This window comes from Dicentrarchus labrax, unplaced genomic scaffold (assembly GCF_905237075.1).
Source record: "Dicentrarchus labrax unplaced genomic scaffold, dlabrax2021, whole genome shotgun sequence".
Classification (NCBI taxonomy): Eukaryota; Metazoa; Chordata; class Actinopteri; family Moronidae; genus Dicentrarchus; species Dicentrarchus labrax.
This window is the reverse complement of record NW_026136701.1, coordinates 6,857,097-6,878,515: the sequence shown is the minus strand read 5'-3', so window position 1 is coordinate 6,878,515 and position 21,419 is coordinate 6,857,097. Positions and strand designations below refer to the sequence as shown.

Genomic DNA, 21,419 nt, shown 5'->3' with positions numbered 1-21,419 from the left:
AACTGACTCCGTCTCACTTTTAGTGACAACACAAGACCTGTCCACAGTGCAAATGGTTTTATTCAGTCTGACATTTTGTTCAATAACATCTTTACAGATGATTCCACATACTGTACAGGATAACATATTTACACACACTTTACAACAAATAAGAGACACTTTACTGACATCATGCAAACAGCATGAGTGAGGAATGCACAGTTTTAAATGTAAACATCAATTTCCAGTTGACACCTGAGCACTATAAATCATCACCACGAAAAACACATTATAAGCCAGTTCTTTAGCCGTATATATACAGTTTCACATTATATACAACAGCTGTGTGTGATATTTAGCCTGAGGTACTTTCAGTTAGTTTCAGTTTCAGGTTTACACACACTGGTACAACAAGAAGGGGAACTAACTAACTAACTAACTCCAACATGTTTCCCCTTAATGAAATGTGACACTGTCACTGCCTGTTCATATTAACGTCTGAAAATGTCTTTTTTTAGCAGGAGGTGGCTTCAAATAAATGTTTGAAAACATTATTAAACACACACACACAAAGAGGGAGAGAGAGAGAGAGAGAGAGAGAGAGAGAGAGAGAGAGAGAGAGAGAGTGACAACCATCATGCATGGTGTCATATAGCTTGATAAACTCTATTACATCAAGATTATATGATGTTTAGAAGGTGTTAGCATGCTAACATGTGTTAGTTAGCACTAAATACAAAGTACAGCTGAGGCTGATGGGAATGTCATTAGTTTTGTAGTTATTTAGTCAAATCAAAGTATCGGACAAATTGACATTTTTACTTGACGATGTCTCTAAATGAAAAGTAAAACCATAATTATTACAGTTCATCTGGGTTTGGAACATGAATGTCTGAAACACATTTCACAGCAATTAATTCAAAAGTTGATGAGACATTTCCCTTGAAACCACAATTTTAAACCTTACACTGGTGCTAGCGGTACAGTCAGGGGATTACCAAAGTCATTACAATTCATCTAAAAGGAATAATGAATGTCTGTAAAACATATTGTCCCAATCCATCTTGTAGATGATGACATATTTCATTAGATATAATTGGAAACTTTGACCTGCTGGTGGAGCTAGATAAAAAGTGGAGGAGGATCATCAAAGTCATTAAGATTCACCCATGAATATTTGTACAAAATGTCATGGCAATCTCTCCATACAGTTGTCGAGATACTTCAGACTGGACCAAAGTGGTGTGCTGACAATGCACAGAGCCATGCCGCTAGTGGCTAAAAACAGTAGGATGCAATAACATATTCATTTAATATCTAAATATAGAATAGAATAGAATAAAAAAATAACAATCAATGCAATGACATGACTTGTCCATGCAATCCAGTTAATGGAAGTTAATCACTGTTGCCACATGTTTATTCACAATGTTGTGTATTATGGACTAATAAAGGAATGCATCTGGTCCATTAGTTGCAGAAATAGTAAAAATGAACCGAGTACGCACTCAGGAAAACTAAAAGCCTCTGTAATCTCAGATAAATTTCACAAGCGGGAGCTTTTGTGTCTCCTCTGGAATGTTATCCGGCAGTAATTCAGCAGAGTGTATGCCCCGTATAAAACTGTCATAGACAGGATAGTAGACAGGATAGGAACGTCCAGCATGTTGGTTATGCTATAGATTCCTCCTCAGTGACCACTGTTCATGGCAGACTGACAATGTCATTAATGTTGTTACCATCAGTTCCCTAAGCAACATGAGCCATTAAGTTAAGTGCTTGGAGTCCTCTTGTGTAACACACCCTTTTAATAAACATCTTGCTACTTATAGGACACAGCTCATCTCTGGCTCTATCCATCTATTGCTTAACATCTGATGGAAAACACTGGCCAAGAGCTCCATTTCACTTTAATTCACATAGTGGTCACAAAGATCTCTGTCCTCCCTGCAGATTTCTGTAGTGCGTTACTTATAAAATACTTTGTTAATTTTATTTTCAACAAATCAGTTGTCAGTTCATGTTTACTCATCATGTGATCTGAACAAAGTCTTACAGTGTAGCAGGAACTAAACCGTTTGCCTATAATATCCGTGTGACACTGGCCGTTATACACACGAACGTCAGATCAGTCAGTGTGGTCAACCTCCAATACAATGGAAGTTCCTCACTGATCAAAGCTCCATTGGAACAGTCTGTGAAAATGGCCATTTCAATTCCTCTTGTTAAGTTAATGTAACTTATTTACTAAACAGGTGATGTGTTCTGTAGGTGGTTTCAGTTGCCTTTCCACCCTAGCAAGAAAACACTGCATATCAATTACACTGCAACAGTGCACGCATTCAGCACATAATGATAAAAACAAAGAGGTGAGTTCACTTTTAGATGGGTTTCAGATGGCAGAGAGGTGCTCCTGACACTCAGATGCCCGGCGTGTTGTGGGGCTGCATTTGGTCAACATGGTGATCTGGGTGCTGAAGTTGTTGCCGTTGGAGGGCTGCTGGTACTTTGTGTCAGCCCCCAGGAACCTCTGCAGCATCCATCTGCGCCACTTACGCTTAATCTCCGCCTGCACCTGAGGGAGAGGAGAGGAGGTTGACAAACAGGATGAAGACAGGGCGTTAAGAGGGTGGAGAGGGGAAGAAAAATTACATTTGGTGATGTAAAAAGGACATCAAACATCTTAAAGAGCTGTTTTTGTTTGAATTTACTTACCTCTCCATTCAGAAAGCAGTACAAAACAGCAACAACGAAACCCTGAAGAAGAGAGAGAAGCGGATAAAACGTACTGCCCAATAAGAGCTGTTGTTGAAAAGACATACCAGTGTGATAGTACAGCTGGGGAAACACTCAAAATGTTTGTGTATGAATAATGATGGTAAGATGATGACCAACTTCAGGCTCAGACAGGAGGTTCATTATTTACATCTCTGGGAATTTTTCCCAGGAGATATCATTCTGAGCTTAAAACAGTTATAAATTCAGAATACTTTCCATTGCTAGGTTTCCATCATTACACTTGGCTCTCAGCTCTCACATTCAATTTAATACTCAGTAAATCAGCAACCTCATTATTCAAGCATACACAATTAAACATGTCAGCTAAATAAACCATTCATTTGCTTAATCAGACAAACTGTCTTCCTGTTACCAAACTTTTTTTATGTAACTTTACTGAATAAAGTAACGTCTGCTTTCTATCTGGTGATTTGTGGCACACATCTTTCCCAACACAACACGGCGAGCATGTCGTCGTCAAAATTAGATACATTAAATCCCTAATTCATCAATATGTAGTGCTGCTTCTGTCTGACGTTTGAAAAGTTGTAATGTTGTAATGTGACACCTGTTATGGACGTTACCTGAAATGACCCCAGAATAAGATCGAACACCATCCTCACTTGTGGGTGGATGTGGTCAGGGATGAAGGCAAAAATAATGTAGTTTATGCCAAAGAGAGGTATCAGCAGCAGAGTGGATTTAGCCAGTCTCCTAAAAAAAAAAAGGTATAAAAATGAGTTCACCCCACGAAAGCTAGAGTCAAGGCTATACTTGTCACAAAGCAAAATCTATTAATGCTCACCACTAACAACATCATGGCTGAAAAATTATTTACTCATTGTCACCTTATGAAAACTCATGCTATGATAGAGATTTTGACATTCTGCACTGAAAACCTTACGAGTACTGATTGGATTCCTTTCTTCCGATGTCGGGGCAATTCATCTTCTGTCGCAAAATCCGGATTATACAGATGAAGAGGAAAAAGTTCCCCTGCCGGGAGAGTAAAAAAAAATGGTTAATGTGATTGCATTAAGCAGAGCCGCACATAAAATACTATGAAGAGGAGTCGTGACTCACAAGAATGGTGACTAAAATAGGTGTTTTGATGATCCACCATGGTTTATCATCAATTATCTCCCAGCATCTATCAGAAGAGAGTTACAAACGCACAAAAACAAAAGTTACAAAAAAAGATTAAACAAGCCCTTGTTGTTGCAAAGGCAGAGAGGATTAACTACAGGAACAGATGGGGAAACAAGATTAGAAGTTTTGTGACTTAAACTTAAAGAATTACCTGAAAAAATCTGATCCTAAAATCTACCTTTGGACAATCTAAAGAAAATGTGTTTTTTTTAGCTTCCTTGTCTATTTGAACTATTGATCTAGTATAATAAAGAAATCTACAGTTTAATATCTTCACATGACTTCAAAGTCGTTCAGGCTGTGGTGCTAACCCACACTGCTTACCTAAGCTAGATAGCTTTTAGCAGGCCTGGTGTTTTATTCCTCCATCCTGATGGTGTTTAGCAACTGCCTCATTAATGTGGAATACCATGCTGACTTACTAACTTGTCAGATAATCAAAACAAATGTTTCAATTACAGGAAACAGGTAGGAAAACATAGATAATCTTAGCTGGGTGGAGCTGTGTCTGTCTCACACATGCTAACTTAAACTTAACATAGCATTGCTTTAGCTGCATGGTAGGTGGAAGCCAGATTTTTTTTTAAAAACACATTTCAAAAAGTTTGGATTTAACTCATTTTGAACAAATATGTAGTTAATAGGTTTTGGCTTTGTAGGGTAGTGTAGTCATGAAACGCCCAGCTTTTGTCTTTGTGTAATGCAGATTAACAGTTCACCACAGACATCCTCTGAGACCAGCTATTAATCCCCACACTAACCTAAATGTTATTTTTTTGAGTGTGTAAATGTCATTGGACTCATTTTAAATCAGCTGAACTGATAAGTTACTTTAATCAACAAGATTAAAACAGAGACAAATGTTTTACTCACCCAGGATCATGTGAATAAGCCTTTGTAATCACCCACACTGAGATAAAGATGGTTGGAGCCCCTGCAAACATAAACAGAATTTGTTGCAATTCAACATTAAAATAATCTCCATGTCACAGAGAGAAACTATTAATTATGTCCACGGTTCAAACAAACACCACACTGACTCAACACCACCAAATATGACAGTGAGCCTTGAGCGTGTACACACTGTTAATCTTTTGGATGATTTTATTGCTAAAGTAATATTGCATTTTGGGTATGCTTATCATTTTTAACTGGACTCATATGTGCTCTGTGCCAATATTGGCCCATCCTGGGTATCTGCAGGAAAGTCACAGGCTTGTTTCCATTTTTGGGGAATGGTTGCTGAATATACATTTCAAAGGCACTGGATTTTAAGACCATAATAAGTGTTCGGAAGGATGAAAATGTAGGGAGAAATGTTTTTAAGATGAAAGCTCTTAAAGGCTTGAGTTAGTACTTCTGGGTGAATATACTGGGTGTATATTTTGATATCTTCCAATGAAGCGTCCTTGCTGCCAAATGTATCTATCCATTAGCAATATCATCATGTATTTCAAGTCTAAATTAATTTTATTCACTTGTTATGTCTGCCATAGAAGCCTGAATTCATTAAATGAGCTATTCCAAGAGCATCAAAAGCAAGACTCTTGGACTCAATTATAACAACAACAGCAGAGTGGCAGCTGCCTGCTGCTGCTAATCTAAGACTGCCAGTAAGACTCATTCATATGCAGGGGGAAGGTGCAGTATTTTACTGTGCATGTACTTCACTTCACTTAAAAATTCATTTACATACGATCCTGTAGGTGGTGGCTGTTGATGTAAAGACAAAACAGACCTTCAAGTAGCCTGGTGAATGTGACTTGATGAGCGTTTGATGATTTCTGGCTGCCACTTCAGAAAAATGGATGGATCTAATGTCGTTGTATATGAGCCTGTGTGAGCTATCTGTATTCATCAACATATGGTAAAGAGGCTGGCACGTACCCCAACCAATCAGGATGTACCACCAGAAGTACTTCCTCTCAGAGAAGAAGGAAACAGCTAACAGAGTGTGGAGATAGAGGCCCTCCACCAGCAGCCAGAAGTAACTCGCCATGATCCCATACTGGAAGAAGACCACCGCTGCCTTGCAGCCCACCTACAGGAGAGCCTGGATGTTAGTGGCTTATTGCATCGCCAGAATGTAGATGAACACATTCATCAATTCAAATGATGAAGACAAGTTTTGTTGCCAGTGGAAGAGGCTACACAGAGAATGTTTTTAGCAAATTACTCTAAAATTAATACTGATGACTCACTTATCTGAAAACGATCTGTTAGACTTGACAAGTCACTTTTCAAAAGCAGCAGTGAGGAGCCAGTCATTATTTTAATATGAGCATGGTGTAATCAGACAAAATCCTACCGGGGTCATCTTATGGTTGTGCTGATTACACTAATTAAGACTGCTAGAGTAATTAAACCTGCAATCAAAGTGCATTCGAGATTCATGTTCATTTTTCTATCTAAAGCTCCTCACAGTACCATGGGAAGATAAGGTATTCGGTTGCTCAGTAGGTGTAATATTTAAGAGAAATATTTGTAAGAAGGAAGGCAACAGTCACTGAATAGCTTAAAGCAAGTCAGCAAGGATGTAACTTTTCTGAACAATGCCCATTGTGACAATGATGGGTAAGCGTAAACAATTGAACGTAGTATAACAGTAACACAAGAAGAGTCAGCAAAGAGACTCATACAGTAAAACAATATCTAGTTGGTATCATCAGCTGCCATAAGCCACTGCCCATACCAGACCAAGTAAGGGTGTAGAGGTAAAACCTCTGAGTGCTTTGCTTGTTGCTTGTTATAAGTTTTCATTTGTAAAGAGGACAATAATGTTATTCCTTCTTTCAACAGTTTCATTTTGTGTCACTTTTAAGGTCCAGTGTGTAGGACTTAGTGGCATCCAGCAGTGTAGTCGCAGTCCTATCTACTGTTTGGTTTGTCCGTTTTGGGCTACTGTAGAAACATGGCGGTTCAACGTGGCAACCTGCGGCATCTGTGGATCTGTAGATCCTAAATGTTACACACTGGACCTTTGAAGTGGCACTCCTAACAGGACATTGTTTTAGCTAAATTACATTAATTTAGTCAGTTGATCAAGTTATTTTCTGTGTGTGTACAGTCGGTGGTGGTATGCACTTTGCAATGCAATCTCTCATAGAGGGTTTCTTTTATTGGTCGTCCAGAAAAAGTAATACATTCTCCCAGGGGTTACTCTTCATATTCTAAGATTAATAAGTATTCACAAGAGCACTTGCTATTAGGAGCTGAAACCTTTGTAACAAAGTGAACAATGACTAACTTGTTAGCACAAAAAAATACAGTTCCCATGGAAATGTACCAGCAGGCTACGTATACTTGCATCATTGTAACTTGGTTTCTTCAATATCCATGATATTAACCAACGCTTTAAACAATTTTGAATGAGGTCTTGCAGTTTCACTTTGGCTCTTAAGCATTTTCAAAGGTGGAGTAGTGCTCTTCATGAGGAGTTAACTGATCTTGATGTATCCAATCAGTTCCCCTTTAATATGTTGCTTTCTACATTTTTTATGCCGAGTTTAGAAACAGTTGAGAGTATTAGCAGCTGTGTTTGGACCAGGACTATCTGTGTACCCTGAGGAGGAAATATCTAAGTTGTTTGATCTAATCCTCTGGTAATAAAGCAGTGGATTCAGCTGGAGCAAGACCTGAGAAACTAATGTTGGTGACTTGATCAATCAAATAAGAATAAAATAGCCCTAGTATGACCAATCAGTAGCTTATCTAACTCCTTATCTTAACTTAGCACTTATACTGTTTTTATATTGTCACTATAATCATACTGTCGTGACAAAGTGATTAAAACTAGATATGAAAACTGTGCATATGATTCATTGACAAAGCTCTTGGTAATTAAGGCTTAATGTTCAGCAAACAGGAACTCTCACAACATCCTGCTGGACAGATGAATGAAGGAACATTGTCTCAGGAGTGGAAGGGACTTGGCAAACACTGCTACACCCAGAGGCACTTGAGCGCTCGCATGTTAAGTAAACTCCGAGACAAAGCATTAAAGTCAGTAAAGTCGTAGTGAGTAATTAAATAGATGCTGTTCGACCCAGCTAAGGAAAAAGAAAAAAACAGCTGGCTGCCGTTCGTACATCAGACGGACGAGTTAACTTGATCTATGAGGGAAGAACATCAATAAAATGTGGAGTTTCTCTAATAAAATGGATTTGTTGGCGAGCGAGGTAGGAGCCTTCAGGAGCACAGAGTGCGCAGAGTACTCACAGTTGACTGGCAATTGTCTGTCTCCCCGACCTCATACAGAACCACGTCCTTGATGAAAACAGCCACGGCTTTCAGGATGAAAGACATAAACAGATGCATGTGGATGTAGTTCCTCGTGCAGTGCAGCTTCCTGTAAAAGAAGAGAAATAAACTGTTGGTGATTTAAATCAAGAAGGAAAAGCAACTTTGATTAAACATTTCAAATGAATTGTTTACATGGCCTGTCCAGAAAATCATCTGATAAAGTGTATGTTTATGGCACAAAAGCACAAGAAAACACAGAAAGTATGTGAATTTTAGCTGAGGAGAGTAGTCATTATATGCACTTACAGTACATTGCCTTGCAAAGTGCTCCGACTGTGCTGTTATCTAAATGTCAAGCTACATATAAACCATGCAATTGTCAAAAAAAGCCACCTGTATGTTTCATGCTTAATTTGCACTGTAATTTTTCAGTGAAACATATATTTATCAGGCAGAAACAAAGGTAAAAAGCCCTGACTTGACGTTTAGCAAAGAGGTAAATAAGAACAAATCAGGGTTTATTTTAAAATATGAATGATCTGTTCTGGGTCTTCTTGAACAAATGCCTTCCTGGTGAGCTTATGATTGGGGGTGAATTGTGTAAACCCATCAGGCGAGTCATCCCAGCAGGATGGGTGCGATGACACACAGCAACAACCAGCTGCCTGAACACGGCGTCTGCAGCCGAACATAAACAGCAAACGCTGTTCACTTCCTGTGTCTCTGCTCCAGAGTCCAAACCATTGGCATTCCATAAGCCAGAGGAGTAAACAAATCTCTTGTTGTTTAGCCCGTAACACACAAACACTCCACATGCAAACATACCCAAATGAACAGACTGCGTTGTTTATTAGAAGCCACACACACCAGCCTCTTATTATTCAAATGATGAGTGCTAGGTCATGCCAACATGCACTCACACACTTTTCCTCTGCAATCCCAGAACTGAAGGTCAAAAAGGAACATGCTGTGAACAGCAGCCTGTAAATGGTCTGATTTTATGACTGCTTGCAGTTGAATGCTTTGTTTGAGAAATGTTGCAAGAGGAGATAATGTCAGATTTGGACGTCTTGTCCCACAGAATCTGGCAGACACATTACTGTGTGAAAAACACAGTAAAACCTCTATAAAATGCAGGAAGTATGGTGTGAACTGAGAGATCAATGGGTTTTATCGCTCTAAATGATGGAAAAAGGTGTCTGATTGTCTTTACGCAGGGACATTAAGTAGCATTTTGTTGGATCTCCTTACCGAAAGAGACACAGTATGATGATGGCGATCGTCAGAGAAATGAGCGACACACTGTGACCGATGGTGTAACCCACTTTGATGGCGTCAAAGAATTCTCCCTGCAAAAACACGTTCACACACTCAGTGAAAACAGTTCATCCAGCAGCAGTAGCAACATAGGGCTGGAGGAGTTTCGTAACCGTGGTTGCCATACCGACCTCGTTATCATCTATGGTGCTGTTGGGGTTGTAGCCACAGTCCATTATGTAGGAGTCTATACTGATTGGGGTCCAGCCATCCTCAGTGCAGGCCTTTGACAGGTTACCTAATGAACAGAGGGACAGAGGGAATATTCAACATTACTCTTCCAGGAATACAACTAATAGCTGCGACAGATTCAGTGTGTTTCATTTACAACTATTGTAGTAATAATATTATTATAAAATTGTGTATGTGTGTTTGCGGGAGGAGGGGGGGTCGCCACACAAAACTTCTCCTATATTTACTCACACTTAATTGTGTCACACTGAGATGTATAGGTCTCTCTGGAATACTCCCAAATACTAAAAGGAAATGGAAGGAATGAGTGAAGGGGATCAGTCGTCCCACCGGCTCAGAGATGCTGGGACAGTTCCCATGTGTATTTGCCTCCATCTGTTTCTTAATTACTCTCAGGCTGCACACACACCAGGAGGCCAACAGTCGAGCAGAGAGATATTTTTACTTTGGCCTGCCCATGGGGGCAGGAGTGAAAGGTCCAAGTGCATAAGACTGACCATAAAGAGAGGAGAGGGCACTTTCATCTGAGAGGAGATTGGAGGAGCAGAGTAAAGTACAGTAGACTAGAGTTCATTAGAAAAGAGTAGAGCTGTGTATAGCTTTGTAAAGTACAGTAAACTAGAGTTTATTAGACTAGAGCTAGAATAGTGCATGGTAGAGCTCTACAGAGCTCAACAACAGTACAGTAGAGCTACTCTAGTCTACTCTACTCAGTAGACAATAGCTCAGTGTAGTACAGTAGACTAGAGCTAAGTAGATAACACTCAAGTAGAGCTCTGTATAGTAGAGACCAGTAGGGTAGAGTTCAGCAAAGTAGAGCTTTTCCAAGTATAGTTCAGCAGGTGTTCTGTAGAGTATAGCAGGCTTGAGCACAGATTACAGATTAAATCAATGTAAACAAATAAAAAGGTGAATGGATTTGTACATTCATGTCTTGTCTTACATGACAAGTAGCTATATGTAAAATGCAAGAGAGGGACTCTTGCATTTTACATATATATTATACATGTAGCTACTTCTTAGTAAATGACAGCTGCACAATAAGTGCATTACAAAAACGAAAATGTTGAATGTTGTTCTGAATACTGAATGTTAAGAATTATTCAGTTGTATTTATTTCACTGAGAGATATTTTAGTAAATGTCACTTCTAACTTCATCCAACAGAAATGTACTTGGTGGAATATGGTGGAAGCATGCTGGTTAAGATCGGTTGCATCTAATCCTCCTCTCTCTTTCCATGTTTCTTGTGTCTCATATATCTGTCCATAAGGGCTAAAATGCAAGAATATAAAGCTATGAAAAGATTGAAAGAGGAAGGTATGAAATGGACAAGAGTGCCCATCAAAATCCTTTGAAAATGCATTTCACCATTAGACCATATAACTTCCTTTAAAAGTGCTAGATGTGAAGATGTTGTGCAAAATACTGAGCTACAAAAAAAAAGAATACGTTTTCTAAATAACAGGAAGGAAATGCATCACTGCTCAGATTGGACACTAATAATTAATTAGATTGAAAACCCATTCATTCATTCATGAGACATATCTAATCCTGGAACCAGCAGCGAGAAGCACTGACTGACATCTCCGTGATTTTGCTCTTATTGTGTAATATTTATTTGTCGCATTTCCTCATCTCGTTCCCTGTCAATGAAGAATGAAAGCTGCGTGTGTTGGCGACAAATTAATCCTTGCACTGAATACCGCTGTAGAAATCTAAATGTAGGACATTCCTCACATTTCCCAACCGTATCGCTCCGCAGCCACTATCAAATCAAGACAGAGTTGGGAAATGACCAACAATCCAAAGTCTTAGAATGTATTTGGCATTAAAATATGGCCAGCTCACAAATACCTGAGTAGCGTATTGCAGAGAAGACGGAGGCTTAGCTTGCTCAAACAACATGACAAGACACAAAGGCAATGATAAGCCCCTGCTGTTTCAGTCCATGCCACCACTGGATTTGGCTTGTTTGAGGGATTGCCAGAAGAATGCTTTCATCATCCCCCAAAACATAACTGCAAGGACTTTCAGTGTCATGCACGACAACAAGAAGAGCTCAAACGAGTTAATCATCCCATCATTGTTTTAATTTCTAGGCTTTTTTTTTTTACTCAATGTTGTGAGTCAAATGCTTTATCCTAATTCTATCTTGGAGGAAGATTCATATTAGCACGCAATGATTATCTTCAGCTCAACGGAATATTATGGCTTGTAGGTGAAACCATTGACAGCCAGGCACTTGCAGAAAGGGTGAGTCGCCTGTGTTATTGAAAGAGATGAATGACTGTGTGTTTGCCTTAGACCTACTAGGTAAAGAGTTCATGAGAATGGCAAACTCTGTCTCAACTAAATTTATGACTTGGCCCTGAATCTCTGTGGCGCCACATTTCGTAATGCTTGTTTTTTTGTGTGTGAGGCTTTTAAAATGAATGGCTCAGGATGTGTCAATAACGTGAGGTTTCGCAACTGACTGACAGTGAATGCATTTGAAATGAAGCTAAATGGACTTTTTTCACACTGTTATAGTTTCACAAAAAGGGAAACTTCTTAAAAAATATACATCATTCATCAAGGATTCTCTGACGTCTAAGGTTCGTGAGACCTTTTCAGAATAAAATGAATAAATTGACAAATGTACAGCGGTCAAGCTACACAAACAAGGCTGTTTTTCTTAGTTCCTGTAATGCTCACGGTTGAAGATAAAAAAGGTTCTCACCCGACTGCAACAGTAATTTACAAGGCACAGAATCCCAGACCATTCATCCTCCCTTAATTAAGTCCTCCTTACATGACCTGAGATCAGAGTAGGGTTAACCAGCAGAGACCTGCACTGATTTGCTGATTTACTGCATAATTGATATCATGCACATCAGGGCAGCACAGCTCACTTATAATCCCTTCTCTCTCTTTCTTTGCCTCTTCCTGGTCCCTGCCCCATGGGGGCCTGTTAATCCTGTGAACCTTTGACATGTCAGTGAAATATACATCTTCTGCCTTCAGCCCCACAAATCTGGTGATTCTTCATCTGCACCCTCTCTTTTCCCTTGAGTGCTCTCTTCTGTCAGGTCACACTATCTCCCATCTGGGTCACATCGTAGCTTCCCAGAAAACCCTAATACTTCGCAATGAGCCTTCACATGCTAATGATAAATCATTGGTTGGAGTCGCTCTCATGTCCTGAATATGATGGGGAAAATACCGGTAAGATTACAGGGGCTGGAACCCCATCACCATATCAACAGAGGCACTCAGGTTTGTTAAAAGCACTGCAGTCACTTACAGCTTAAAAAGTTGGAACAGCACAGGTGATGGAACATCTGGGTTGAGTTTGTGAAGCTGTTTGTGTGCAGTGAAAATGTCTCCGACCTATCAGGTGTCATGCACACAACCAAAGCCAGGTACAAGCTATACAGATACGTATATCTATACCTATAAGAGTTTTCATTAGCAGGAATCGTTAATGCAAAAAGAGATTGTATATTTATGCATCCAGCTAACACAAAGCAACATTAGCTTTTGTCTAGAGTAGTGTATTTTGCTATCTGACGAATAGAAGCCCAAAATGAATCCTCCTTTTAGCTCTGTTTCAGTATCCATTAACTGTTTGACAAAAAATATCTGGCTCTTTATCTGCTAAATGCTTCACTGTGCTAAACACTTGCGCTAAATATCTGTTTTTTCCATTTGGTGCTGGACAGGTAGCATACACTTTGATGCTGAAGCTGCAAGCTGCATCCTGAAACAAGGTTCATAAGGTGAGAGTATAGGCTCGTGTATGCTCGCCGTTCCCGACCTGTCGCGCGATAATGTGACTTCAAAATGACGTAGATCTCGTAGGCCCGGTCAAGCACCACTCTTTTTTTTTCAGCTGAGCGCGCCAAAGCGGAAACAGGAAGATCGACGATCTGTACGATCCTTCAATGAAGGAACACAGAGATGCCCAGAGGTGCCAGAATTCATGGCGAGAAATCGCCATGAATGTAGGAAAAGACGAGGCCATATGCTGGAAAATTTGGAAGAACCTCTGCAACCATTTTGGAAAATAAAGAAATAAAAAACTTTTTCTTCTTCTTCCAGTGCCTAGAAATAGCAAAGTTGATAGCCTTTCCTCAGTTGCGACACCTCTGTTCAGGAGAAGATTGCTGTCGCGACCACCACGTGCAAGTATAAATAGTTACGGCGCTCCCGTGACGTCACAGTGTCGTGCGACAGGTCGGGAACGGCGAGCATACAGGAGCCTTTATGTCGGCGGGAAAACCAAAACAATATCCTGAAAGGGCTAAAAAGCTCTGTAGAGATTTATTCTCTGTTGGTTTGGCACTATAACTGACACATAGTATACTTAATCCTCTGATCCATTATAAATAAATGAAATTATTGACAAATATTCTTTGACAGCGTATCAAAGAACTATACCAGTGTTTTAACAAGCTAATTTCAAGCTGCTTCAACTTCAATAAAGGCACATTTCTCAAGGCTCCAAGTTTAAATTGAGGCGTCTCTGCTAGCTCAATATAAATAAACAACTTCATCTACTCGGTGTGGTAATTAATGACAAATGAAGATACTAATAAACTAATAAATTCTCATGAGAGTGGCTTTCTTTCCCTACCATAATTAGTATTACTTCCCTGTGAGGCTTCTCATGGATCAAAGGAGCACAAATAAACAGAATGCTTCTTTGATGGGTGGATGGTGCCGGGTTCATTTATCTTTTTGTGACTCAGTTGTGCCATGTGTTTTGAGTTTTACTGTACTTTACTTTGTGGGGCTATTTGAGATGTGGTGTCAGGAGAGATAGAAACAACAGGTGATCATGTGCTAGAATGGCATCATGAGTACGAGCTGCTAGGATGCTCAGTGTACTTCATAATTCCTATTTCTGGTCTCAAATATGGAGCATGATGATACTGACAAAGACTTCAACAGCAGGGAATGTTTGGAACATCAGCAACAAAAGGAAGGTTGAGAAAGGATGAAGATGAGCGGCTTGTTTTAAAAAATAACTCCTCCATGAACACCCTTTAATTAAAAAATTTCAATTTCATTTTAAAAAAGTAAATTTTAGACTCAAGGATGTGGATCTACAGGATTGACATAGTGAAGTATATATATCCTTGGTGTAATATTTATATATATTGTTTAGGAAGAGTGATTTTGTTTTTGAAAAATATCCTAATTTACTTACAAATACAGTTAAAGGTGGGTAGTCCTAATTTCATAAAAATATTTACATGGTTATGTTTCTTTAGGTTTGGAAGGTGATCAGAGAGATGAGTATAATTATATAGTAATTTGGACCAGCTTTCTTTCCTTTAGGCTTTTTTGCCTTTATTTGACCATGACAGCTGAAGCGAAGAGAGGAATGATGGAGAGAGATAGAGAGAGAGGGGATGACATACAGTCAAGGGCCGCAGGCTGGAATGTGTAAGTGTAAACCTACAGACCCACTGGTTTGTGGAATAGCGTTCTGAAGCCTCGACTTTCACACACACTCTCGTACTACACATAAACAGTACACTAAAATATGTTTCTGAAAAGATCTTAAGTGAGGCAGAATCTTGCTTTATATTTGATCAGCACTGCCTAGTTTGACAGTTTGATCTGAGTTTCGGATGGACTCACCGAGAGTGACTTGTCAATGTCAAAGCATACTCTGCTTTATAGTCTATTTTACTCTAAATTAGACCATAATTTAATAAATGAACATCATATTGTATGGAAGAAGACTAAGAGAAGACCATAAAGTCGTTAGGAAACTGTTTACTGAGCTCATAAATCAAGAAGTTGGGTAATTTCTCATAAGACTACATACTATCTGACTTTTTCTGCAGCCAGTGGAGCTGCCCCCTGCTGGTCATTACACAGAATGCATGTTTAAGGCCCATGCGCGTTGGCTTCACCTTCACCTCAAACTCACGCTCTAAAATGTGAGCTACCATGGCACTCCATTTATACCGGTTTTGATTAGGACAGAAACAGGTTCATTAAAAGATCACTTCAGGCAGCGTAACAAACACAACACTGACATATTATTAACATATAAAGTTGATGTAGCAAACTTTCTAGCAAGCCGTTGTTTATTTACACATCCTCTAGCAATATTAGGTTTACATTATTCACTGCGGGAAATATCTGACTCTTTAGCAGCTACATGCTCCACTGTGCCAACTCCGTCTGTCTCAGCAGGTAGCTTACAGGACATTTTTAGAGCTCTTTTGCTGAGATCCTCCAAAACATATAGAAAGAAAGTCTTTGAGGGACTCCCGCACACTGTCTTGCTTACTGCTAACATTTCTTCATCGGGTATAAACACATAAAGGAGCCACCTCAGTCATTTAGAGCTGCTGAAAACAGCTGCTTGTGGCTGGAAACAACCTGATGAGAGCAGTGAGACTGAACCAGAACAGTTGTGGACCTCACAGTGGTGGACTGGCTGTTTGAGGGGCAGTGGCAAAAATAAATAAAAAGGCCACCAGCTGCTTGCTGTGGGGCACCAGCACACAGGAAGTCATGATGCATTTATAGTGCAACAGTTCCAAACCCTGGTTAAGATTAAAATGTTTTTATTATGTGACTTAGATTTTAAGAATAATATATGGCACTGCATCACATTTTGTCCACTGAAAGTGCACTCTAGAGGACACTTAATCATCTTTTATCTATTCTTTTTTTCAAACAAAGAGGCACCAGAGGGTCAAGATACACACACAGACACATGCAAAACCTACTTTATAAACCTGATTCTTACGTGTATGGACGTCCCTGGAGAAGTAGAAGAGATATTTGGGGCAGGGAATGGTGACCACCTCTCCAACATTGGCACTGGGCCAGCAGGTGATCTTGTCCCATGTCCCACTGCAACCTGAGGGAGGGACAAAGAGAAAGGCCAAAAATGTTCGAACATGGAAACACCACATGTATCAAGATAACAAAATAAAACAGCTGTTTTTTTATATGTCTAACTAAAACTCTTGTGAGGTGACTCCATTCCAGGGACAAACAGCAACCTGCTTCAGGTGAAGGTGGAGCCCCAGAGTTCCCATGGCAGCCAGAATGTGGTGGCTCAAGTCAGCTGATGTTAAAGCCCCGGGTCCATAACAGCGGATGACCTGAGTTAACATGCCCCCCCTATGACTAATAAAACAGCTCCCTGTCCTTTGTTACACACTGTTTTTGAATCCAACAGACCCCTGTGACTTGTTCCGTCTCAGGACGCAGAATCAGGTCACAGCACTTTTAGATGCACACCTGCTCACTTCACCAGGTGATATTCGCACCATCTCCTTGAGGATAAGGCAGCATTTACAGCATTGGATGGAATCTATAGGAAGCAAAGTTGTATCTAAAATAATGAGTGTTTAATGACTTTCTCATTGTGTGAAAGTAAACAGAGTCTTGTGATACCTGCAGCTCGGATCAATGAGGTTTTGGCTGCACACAGAGATAATAGAGGCTCAATGAAGCAAAATGATCTCTCTGTAGAACATAATTATGTGCTGCGTGCTGTGAGTATGCAACACCCCAATTAGTGACACGTAATTCCAGCTTCATCAACAATAAACTCAAGCAACAAATCAGCTAATTGAGTTTTACCATTGCTCACTCGCTGTCACATTCTTCTTAATGGTGCTTAATGAAAATGAAATGCAGAACCTGATCAATTAGAAAGTTTTCTTTGAAATTGAACCAAGGCACATGTGACAAGGGGCTGGCATTAGGGGGAAAACAGTGTTCAACCACGCAAGGTGTAATCTAAAGCCAGACGGGAGGTTTGAACAGCTTTTGTTGTCTTTAGAGCTCGTTGTGTGACTTCGATCAGAGCCTGCTTGTGGATTAAGCAAATCAGGAGAAAACAAAATAAGTGCAGCCAGGACAATAAAAGAAAGTCAAACACACACACACACACACACACACACACACACACACAAAACTACATACCTGTTGTTTTGTTCTCAATCAGAGCCTCACACATGTCCTTCTCCTTGTCTATTTCCTTCATCATGTCACACATCTGATTCTGCACTGAAAACACCTGCGAAGAAAACAATTTTACACGTTTTCCACATATCTCTTCAGGCCACTGTGACAGTCACAGATCATTTGTCTATTAGTGAAGACTGCAAGGCTGTGTGTGCTCTCTCAACATTGCTTCACATCTCAAGGTAAACGCATCTATTCGCTCTTGTTCCTGAGATGAGCTGACCAGGGCTCCCATTATTCTCTCCGCCCGACACATGTGACAAACACAAAATCAATCTTAAGGCTGTGATTCAGCCATTATATTCCTTAGATTTGCATGTGAAGATGTGGAGTGAATCTTCAGCCATGAATTGGTTCAACGTGAAGCTGAATCCATGAGGGCTCTACCACCACAGGATATACAGACCCTCTGCGGGAGATTTATTGCTGTTACTTAGGTGGATGAGTGTCCTCTCTCTGGGCATTAATCAGACTGGTAGTACGTAGCTATTGTTAGCCACAAAATGAGCCCATATGACTCCAGCCTCTCCCCACACAAGGTGACCCCCCCATTTAGGTTATGATTTATCTCACTCCTCAGGCTACGCAGCACGTCCTGTGTTACTTCACCCACGACGCACCTCTGGACTATGAATGGAGAAGATGTTGTCAGTGATGGATGGGCGCTGCCTTAAGCAATACAAGTTGGAGTATCAGGAAAAAACTTTCCCCACACTCCATCATTACAATCATGACTGTGATCATGAGAATTACTTTTACCTTCTCCAATAGCAATAACAACACTGCCCATCTTTTTCTTTGCATCATTTTCAACGCAGAGGCACTGAAAGTGTGTGTGAGTGTGTACAAATGCAGATGTAAAAGCCAGCATGCTATTCTAAGGCTTTGACCTCCTCCAAACTGAATTCCAGCATGAATCATATATGCTTCTCTGCAGGAGACAGTTGTGGATAAGGACGCTGGAGACCAGGGAGCACAGAGACAGACAAAAGAGGCCATCGCCATGGGGAGACCAACATGCACATTGGGACTTTTCTTGGTGATTCAATTTAACTGTAGCCATTAGAAGAGATCAGATAGGACATAAAGACACATGAATGTCACTGTAAAACAATCACAGTCTGACCAGATGTTTGGTGTTGGTGCCAAATGTCATTTAAAAAGCTGCAGGTGTTGCCTGCATGTGCCTGAGGAAGAGAGGGTGTTGATGGGGAGCAGAGGCTGAACTGGAGTGAGGAGACTGGTATTGTGACCATGGGAGAGGAAGTCATTCTCAACTTTTAAAAACTTCTTTAAAAAACAAAAAGCTCAAGTTTAAGTATTATTTGTCCTTAAATGTCTTTAATAACAAAATAAAAACACGATGATGATGACAACCTTACTCAATGTATATATAACTCTCCAGTTTCCGTGCACACATGTTGACCAGTGAATGACTCACGCTCCTCAGTGGGGCACACTGGTGCGCTCTGCATCCAAAACTGGTTCAACCAGAGAGATCTACGTGCTCACCCTTACATTGCCAAATTAGACGAGCAGCTGGCGCATACTTGAAAACGAGCCCAGGTTCAAGTCATGAGAAAAGTCAAAAGTCTTTAAATATACTCACGGGTTCCAGCAACATGCAGCAGAGAAGGATGAATATGCTCTTTGAAACTTCCACCAACATATCCTTAAGAGGAGTTAATTCGTTAAAAGAAAATAGATATATATTGTAGCAAAACAAAATTAAGTAAAATAAGTGTAAATGTAGTGTTAATCCGGCGCAGGTTAGTGTGCGTCCCCTTGCAGACACTATGCGTTCTTGCGCTCTGAGTGGAGTGAATTACTCCGCTCCTGATATCCTCTTCCTCCACCTCCTCCTCCTCCCACTCAGGCTTTACCTTGAACAACAAACAAGTAACCAATGGAAGATCATCAGTGCACGTCAGTGAATGAGGGCGTCAACACGTAGACGCAAAGAAAGAAGGAAACTGCTGTGTCTGTAATTAAATAAAGACACGACTGATCCTTTCTTTCATCTTCAATGTTATCATGTCACAAAACTCTATTATAATACGAGACATTTATTTTGTAACTATGGCTACAACTTTAACTACAGCTTCTCTTGGTGCTTCAGGTACTTGTACTTTACCTCTGTATTCTTAGTATACTTTACAGGGGCGGGTCTATAGGGTGGCCAGAGGGTGGCATAGACTTTAAGGGGTGGCAGAAATATATGCTGATTTAAATTGGAAACCACTGGACTAACACAGTAAAATGCTACTAATGCGTTGCTGCATCAGTATTAACAATCAATAATGTCATATCTTTGTACCTGTTTTGGCTCTTTTTGTAATAGGCCTATTGAACTGTATTTATAATTGAACTCCAAGCTCTCCCAATTTAATGTTATTTTACTATTTTCTCTTGTGTAATATATGTTGATTGTGGTGAAGCCAAACACAATAAAGTTTTTAACCTGACCTTTATAATAACATATCAGTCACACAGGACATTTTTTGCAGAACCACTAGATTTACTTTCTTTTAATAATAATACTTCTGTACTTTTACTTAAATCAAAATTTGAATGAAGGACATTTACTTGAAAAAGAGTATTTCTACACAGTCGTATTATTTTTGTTTAAACCTACTACAAGGAGTTATTGAAACAGTCTCAGTTTAATACTGCTGCCTCTATGACCTACACAAGCACACAAGACCATCAGCGAGAAGATTGGATATCTCTATATAGTTGTTCTTAATGCCTGCCACCTGGTGGGACTCCCCTTAAAATCAATGAAACAAGTCGAAACATGACCGCTTTTGTCCACAGGGGCCATCAGAATCAACAAAAAATGAAAATTGTGAAGTGTCACAGCAATATAAAAAGCAAATGTGTAAAGGAACATAAGGAAAGAAGATACTGCTACACAGAGCACAGGGGGTCACTAAATGGTTTGATAAGGATAAAAATGATGTGAATCAACAGTTTTTCTTCAATTTGTCTCCCACCTGTAAAGTGAATATAATTTTAGGGTGGCTGAGAAATATTAGTTATACCTTATAATATAATACAATAACACATTACAACAAACATCATCTCCTAAAATTGCCATAAAGCTGAGGCAACATCAGTCTCAACAATTATTCCTGCTTCTATAGATTTGGTTCTTTAACTTAACATTCAGAGTCAAAATACACACTTGAACTATTAAGACTTATTTTTTATTATTGGTTCATACCATACAGAGGACCATATACAGCAGAAATTTAGACGTACGTGTAGTTACATGCAATAAACATCAGTCTCTCCCAGTTGGTTCCCAGATATGGACGCCCTCAGATAAGATAATGCTACTGTATATGCTCAGAGGATGATGCATGGTGCACATATATATGTGAAGTGGTTGCAACTGTGGAAAATAGAGATATGTAAAGCTCATAATTCATAAAAAAAACAGTGTGGGAAGACTGATAAATATTTCTGCTCCCTCTGGAAGTTCTGCAAACGGACAATGCAAGTGAACAAAATGCAGTGTGTGTCTGGGGTCAGATGGCTGCTCTGTCATCGTGCACTCATGCAGCAGTGTGCATACTGTGAAGAAATGAGGATTATGTCATCTACTTCCAACCATGAGGAATACAAGTTACTGATACACAACAATAAACAGAACATGTCTTTGTTTCCCATGCACTGACTCCTCCTGTGGCACCATGTGCTTCACCTTATGTTCTGCTGGTCTGGTTTTACTACCAGTGGGTGACTCACCCAGACTTCTGAAAGCTCTGA

At 39.9% G+C, this 21,419-nt stretch overlaps 1 protein-coding gene across 1 annotated transcript; it reads right to left on the bottom strand.

Moving 5' to 3' along the window:
• Nucleotides 1-42: 42 nt before the first annotated feature.
• Nucleotides 43-19,495, bottom strand: LOC127368017 (vasoactive intestinal polypeptide receptor). The gene is made up of 13 exons (XM_051408421.1): nucleotides 19,255-19,495; nucleotides 17,604-17,697; nucleotides 16,414-16,527; nucleotides 9,597-9,703; nucleotides 9,400-9,497; nucleotides 8,125-8,254; nucleotides 5,794-5,947; nucleotides 4,780-4,840; nucleotides 3,841-3,907; nucleotides 3,662-3,753; nucleotides 3,342-3,471; nucleotides 2,695-2,736; nucleotides 43-2,554 (listed from the first exon to the last, which is right to left on the bottom strand). The coding sequence occupies exons 1-13, from the start codon at nucleotides 19,312-19,314 to the stop codon at nucleotides 2,372-2,374; spliced, it is 1,332 nt and encodes a 443-aa protein (XP_051264381.1). The 5' UTR covers nucleotides 19,315-19,495; the 3' UTR covers nucleotides 43-2,371.
• Between the last annotated feature and the right edge of the window lie 1,924 nt (nucleotides 19,496-21,419).

What these genes read in the sequence shown, in the direction of transcription:
- LOC127368017 (XM_051408421.1), bottom strand. Translation starts at nt 19,314, where the DNA reads ATGTTGGTGGAAGTTTCAAAGAGCATATTCATCCTTCTCTGCTGCATG. An exon ending in GCTGCATGTTGCTGGAACCC is followed by an intron (nt 17,698 to 19,254) that starts GTGAGTATATTT and finishes TTTTCTTCGCAG; the next exon opens with GTGTTTTCAGTGCAGAATCA. An exon ending in TTATTCTGGGGTCATTTCAG is followed by an intron (nt 2,737 to 3,341) that starts GTAACGTCCATA and finishes TCTCTTCTTCAG; the next exon opens with GGTTTCGTTGTTGCTGTTTT.